The sequence below is a fragment of the Penaeus vannamei genome, chromosome 25, assembly GCF_042767895.1.
Source record: "Penaeus vannamei isolate JL-2024 chromosome 25, ASM4276789v1, whole genome shotgun sequence".
In the NCBI taxonomy this organism is placed as follows: domain Eukaryota; kingdom Metazoa; phylum Arthropoda; class Malacostraca; order Decapoda; family Penaeidae; genus Penaeus; species Penaeus vannamei.
The window spans coordinates 27,145,141-27,151,726 of NC_091573.1; the positions used below are offsets into that span (position 1 = coordinate 27,145,141).

General features: G+C 34.8%; 1 protein-coding gene across 2 annotated transcripts in view; it reads left to right on the plus strand.

Moving 5' to 3' along the window:
• The window catches only part of LOC113821195 (lachesin), a gene marked incomplete at its 5' end in the record, with an annotated part of 9,186 nt that extends 2,832 nt beyond the window's left edge, over positions 1 to 6,354 (plus strand). Inside the window, 2 exon segments of one of the 2 annotated variants that reach the window (XM_070139336.1) lie at positions 2,678 to 2,846; positions 5,526 to 6,354. In XM_070139336.1, coding sequence (XP_069995437.1) covers positions 2,678 to 2,846; positions 5,526 to 5,647 — 291 coding nt within the window. 2 annotated transcript variants of the gene reach the window in all.
• Positions 6,355 to 6,586: the final 232 nt, after the last annotated feature.

Below are 6,586 nucleotides of genomic sequence, written 5' to 3' on the forward strand. Positions count from 1 at the left end.
CAAAAGTTTGTTCTTCCTGGAAAAGATAAACACTCACCCATCACCTTTTCTTCATTGCCGCTTCCTCATAAACTTTTTTTTCCAGTTTCGCTTCTGTTTCTCTTTATTTACCTTGCTCTACGTTTTTCTCGTTTTCGATTTTCTTCTTTTTCTTCGCTGATCTGGTTTTCGTTTTCTTTGTCCTTTTTCTTCTCGTTTTCTGTTTTTTCTTTTGGTTTCATTATCTTTTTCTTCTCGTTTTCTGTTTTTTCTCGTTTTCTGTCTTTTCTTTTCGTTTTCTTTGTCTTTTTATTCTCGTTTTCTTTGTCTTTTTATTCTCGTTTTCTTTGTCTTTTTATTCGTTTTCTTTATCTTTTTATTCTCGTTTTCTTTGTCTTCTTCATTCTTATGTTCTGTTTTTCGGTTCTCCTTTTCTTGGACTTTTCTCGCTTCTGGGTCTCGTTTCCTTTTTCTCTTTCTTTGTTTTTTCTTCTTATTCTTCCTCTTATTCTTCTCTTGGTTTCGTCTTTGATTTTCTCCTCTCCTATATCTCTCTTCCTTAATTTGTTTTCTTCTTCTTCCTCTTATTCTTTTGGCTTCTTCTTTCTGTTTCTCATTTCCTCCGGTTCGTGTTCCAGTTCTTCTCTTTTATTCTTATGTTTTTGTTTTTTTTATTATCGTTATTAATCTGATTTTTTTAGCGTTGCTCAATTGATAAAAATATATATGATGATAAATGTAATAGTCATAATGTAAATGAAAAAGTCATTTTATCAGTGATGCCGATAAAGTGGGTAATGATGATGATGATGAGAATATTGATGATGAGTGGTGATCATGGTAATGACGATGATGATTAGGATACTGCAACTGGAAATGATGTAATGACCTGAAATGACAGTAAGAACAATAATTATGATGATGATGATGATGATGTTGTTGATGATGATGATGATGATGATGATGATGATGATGATGATGATGATGATGATGATGATGATGATGATGATGATGATGATGATGATGATGATGATGATGATGGAGGAGGAGGAGGAGTAGGATACATAATAACAACAAACTGTCAATAATAATAATATTAATAAAGGTAATGATTATAACATAAGTACTGGTTTTGATATTAATAATAACAATGAGGATGTGATGAAAATCATGAATAATATAATAAAAAGTAACATTGCTAATTATTATGATAATAATATAAATTCTATTAATAATGGTGAAAGCAATTGTAATGATAAATTACTAATATTTCATAAACTTAATTATACTTTAACACAGTCCATCTATTGTACAAGTTTACACCCTTTAGTACCAAACAATATCACATTCAAATGCACCGTTTAGATACCTCTATAACATGTCTGAAACACGTCCCAAACAAGTCCAAAAATTAATCATGTACCTCATCCTCCGACCATATATCCTACTATGCTATTTTCACAGATTATAAACACATTTGATACATCTAGACAGCATCCTCTACAGTAGTGTTGTCCAAACATTTTTGCCAATTGTACCCCTTATTACCTTGTGCCGTTACATAGCCCCCCTCCCCACCCCCGTCCACGATGGCTAAACAGTTTTATTTAGGATAATGCAAATAATATACTGATTATGAAAAGACTGCATTGCAGGAGCGTCTATCAATAAATTCGAATTAAACGAAAAAGGATTTAATAGCAAAATGCTTTAAAAATACTTACACAACTTAATGCTTGTTCACGTACCCTTATGATCTATGTTGCGTACCACCAGGGGTATGAGGACCCCATTTTGGACAACACTGCTCTGCAGGACTTACCGGAAGATCCTTACACATCTTTCACTTTCTCTCACGTCACAATAAACCTGACGTATCACTATATCAACAAAAATCTGGAAAGGTCTTGCCCAAGGATTGATACGGTTTTAAGACCCATTCAGTTGTCTTTGTTAACATCCTCTAACACGTTCTTATCATGTTCTGGCCACGTTCGCAATACCGTCTAACACGTTTCAAACAAGATTTACCACGTGTTGACTCCCTCTGCCCTTCCGTCTCCCCGACCACACCTACCACAACACCACTCTGCCAAGCCATACCACTTCTGAATACCGTCCTTTCCTCTCTCTCTCTCCCACACCTACCACAACACCATTCTGCCAAACCGCATCACTTCTAAATACCCTAATTTCCTCTCTTTCTCCTAAAACATATATCACAACCTAGCTAATCACACCACTTCAGAAAACCTTCCTTCCCCTCCTCTACCACAACACCTAACTACCAAACCACACCTACCACATCACCTCTGTACACAACCACACTTCTGAAAAACCTCACCATACCTACCACAACACTTTTGAGGATCTCTCCTTCCCCCTCTCTTTTCTACTATATCTACCACACCGCTCCTTCAAACCCACCTTCCCCCTCTTTCTCCTTACCACACCTACCACACCACCACTCTACCAAACCACACCCTTCTCCTACCACACCTACCACACAACCACCCTACCAAACCACAACCCTCTCCTGCCACACCACTCCCCTCTCATACCACACCACACTCCTCTCATACCACACCTACCACTCTACCAAACCACACCCCTTCTAATAAAGAAAAAATAAAACGTTTCCTTGCCTCACACCCCCTTCTAATAACCAAACAAACGTTTCCTTGCCTCTCCCTAACAGCTGGTGAGCTACGACAGGACCCGCGGGGGCGTGGTGGTGTCAACCGAGAAGGGGCTGGTGACGACCTCCCGCCTCCTGGTGCAGTTCGCCGAGCCCAGGCACTCCGGCGTGTACACGTGCGCACCCGCCAACTCCAAGCCCAAGAGTGTCAACGTGCATGTCCTGGCTGGTAAGGAGGGCTGGGTCATTTCGTGTTTTTTTTGTTTTGTTTTTTTTGGGGGGGTAATATTTTTTTTTCTCTCTTTTTGTTTTTCTTTCTGTTGTTGCTTTCTCTCTCTCTTTCTCTTTCGCTCTTTCTCTTTCTCTTTCTCTTTCGCTCTTTCTCTTTCGCTCTTTCTCTTTCGATCTTTCTCTTTCTCTTTCTCTTTCTCTTTCGCTCTTTCTCTTTCTCTTTCTCTTTCTCTTTCTCTTTCTCTTTCTCTTTCTCTCTTTCTCTTTCTCTTTCTCTTTCTCTTTCTCTTTCTCTCTCTCTCTCTCTCTCTCTCTCTCTCTCTCTCTCTCTCTCTCTCTCTCTCTCTCTCTCTTTCCTTCTCTCTTGGTTTTCTTTGTTTTTTCATTTCTTTTTCTTTATTTTTCATTTCTTGCGATTTTTAGTTGGATTTTTCTCATTGTTTTTATAATTATTTACTTAAAGAAATGAGTTGTATTTTAATCTTTTATAGTTTAGACTTTTCTTCTTTTATATTAGTATAAGATAAATTATGTCTCATGATCTACTCGTTCGTGTGTGTTTATCCATTCAATCATTTCTGTACTTACTTATTTACTTATACTTTAAGTTATTTGTGTTTCTATTTACATGTCCATAAGTTTCAGCGTCCTTGGCGGGAGGGGGCGCTGGGTCATTTTATAATCTATTATTTAGATTTTTCTTAATGTGTTTATTTAATCATCTATTTATATGTTTGTCTGTTTATCTTCTCATTGACGTACTTTCTTTGGTGTTGTTTTATTTTTTGTCATTATCATTATTTGTGTATCTATTATTAAACTCAAAATTGTTGGTGTGCATGTCTTGGTTTGGAAAGGGATCCTTTGATTTTATCTTTTTGATGTTTTTCTATATATAAATTTTTGCATTTATTTATAGATTTTTTTGTCTAGTTGTCGATTATATATATATATATATATATATATATATATATATATATATATATATATATATATATATATATATATATATATATATATATATATACATGCATATATATTTATTTGTTTATTTATCTATTCATTTATCTATCTATCTTTTTTCTGTATGCGTCTTCATACATTCAGTTTATTTATTGAATTTTTAATTCATTCGTTTACCCTTCGATTTATTTCTTTATCTGTTGGTTATTTTTGTAATTACTTATTCACAATATTTTCTATTTGTTATTTATTTATTCATCTTGATTTTGCTTTGTTTATTTTTTATTTTTTCCTGGTTCTCTGTAGTTAGATTTAGCGTCAATTATTAATTGTTTTTATTTCTCTATTTTTTCTTTGCATAATTAATATAGAATAGGATTAATATAATAAAATTCATAATTGATGTACATGTAATTCTTTGGTATTTCTTTCATTCAGAAATATATTTGGAATGAAAAATGTTTCTCTTATCATTCATATATAATGCAATATTAAATATTAAATATTAAACTGTTGGTTATCACACAACCAGTTGTTGTTAGCCACAATTACTTGTTTTCACACATATAAATATTATCAAATAAACGCGTGTCTGCGTAGTAATGATACTTGTAAGCCACAAACACCTGTTTTCACGTCAATAATACGTATTTCTCGCTAACTATTTTACCATAATAACAACACCTATTAACAACAAACCATTTTTCCCATATTAACAACACTCACTAAACCACAACAGCAATATAGTTCGATCATGAGAATAGTATTATTTTTATTGGTTAGGGGTGCCCTTGTTGACCACAAGCTACACTCAAGAACCACAATTCCTCTTCTTCTTCTTCTTCTTCCTCCTCCTCCTCCTCTTCCTCTTCTTCTTTTTCCTTTTCTTCTTCTTCCTCCTTCCCTCCTCCTTCTCCTCCTCCTCCACTTCTTCTTACTCCTCCTCCTTCACTTCTTCTTCTTCTTCTTCCTCCTTCTCCTCCACTTCTTCTTCCTCCTACTACTCCACTTCTTCTTCCTCCTCCTCCTCTTCCACTTTTTCTTCTTCCTCATCCTCCTACACTTCTTCCTCATCCTCACCATCATCCTTATCCTCCACATCCACCTCATCCTCTTCTCCTTGTTCCTCTTCCTCCACCTCCTCTTCTTGTTCCTCCTCCTCCACACTAACATTAACTGAACCACACGAAGTAAAACTATAACTTCAACAATACGGTTTGGTCGCAAGCACAATTTTTTGACAGCGTTCCTTGTCAACCACAAACAACTCTCATAAAGCACAACACTCACTTAAAAAAAACAACTCAAAACACACAAAAACAATTAAAATATATTAAATACCAACAATACGGTTCGATTCTAAGAACAATATTTTTATTAGTTACAATTATATTAAATACCAACAATACGGTTCGATTCTAAGAGCAATATTTTTATTAGTTACAATTATATTAAATACCAACAATACGGTTCGATTCTAAGAACATCATTTTTATTAGTTACAATTATATTAAATACCAACAATACGGTTCGATTCTAAGAACATCATTTTTATTAGTTACAATTATATTAAATACCAACAATACGGTTCGATTCTAAGAGCAATATTTTTATTAGTTACAATTACATTAAATACCAACAATACGGTTGGATCCTAAGAACAGTATTTTTGTTAGTGATGAGTTTCCCCCCCTCCTTCCCCCCCACCTCCCAGGAGACAAGCCAGCGGCGATCGTACACGAAAATAACAGCGCTGAGGTCTTGGTGTCGACACAGCGCCTCCACAGCTACGTCTTCATCGCTGGAGCTGCCCTTCTGCATGTCCTCGTGTTGTAATGTCTCTGTCTGTGGCTATGGGTCTTTCTTTTTTATCTCGTTTTTGTTTATTCTTTCCTTTCTCATCTCATCTCTTTGTTTTTTTTCTTTTTCTTTTGGTCTCCTTTTTTTGTGAACTCTTTAGTTTTGTTTTCATTATTGAGAAGTTTTTGCCCTGCCGGTATTACCACGGGTGCTGATGTAAGGGTGCCTCTGTATAGGCGAAGCGAGGGCCTGGAAGGGTGATGGCACTGTGATGGGCGCTCTGAGGCTCTCTCGAGGTGCCTCCAATGGACTTGTCAACTGACCTTTATCCTGATATTGTATTATCCTCATCACACATTATCATATGAATACACGAAATCAGTGACGTGTGAATGCGCACGGCCATATGGAATTATATATCTAATATATGTATATATATATATATATATATATATATATATATATATATATATATATATATATATATATATATATATATATATATATATATATATATACAGACAGACACATGTATGTATGTATATGCCTGTGTGTATATACATGTACACATAACGCACAAAGGTTCGAGGAAACGGAGAATTCTAAAGAAATCTCTGAATCTGCTTTCATTCATCTTGAAGTCACAGGAGGCTTGTCCTCCGACTCGACATCCCGAGGGATCCTGTTTCACGGAATCCTCTTGCTGACATCAGTGGAGTCATGGTGCGCTAGGAGGTCATATATACGTGTGTGTGTATATATGTATATATATATATATATATATATATATATATATATATATATATATATATATATATATATATATATATATATATATATATATATATAAATGTTTGTATGTATATGTATATATATACATTTTTTCTTTTTCTGCTTTTGTCTTTCTGTTTCCTTTTTTTGTTTTTTATCTCTATGTTGTCGTGGTCGTTTTTCATGTTCATTGTGCTTTCCTCT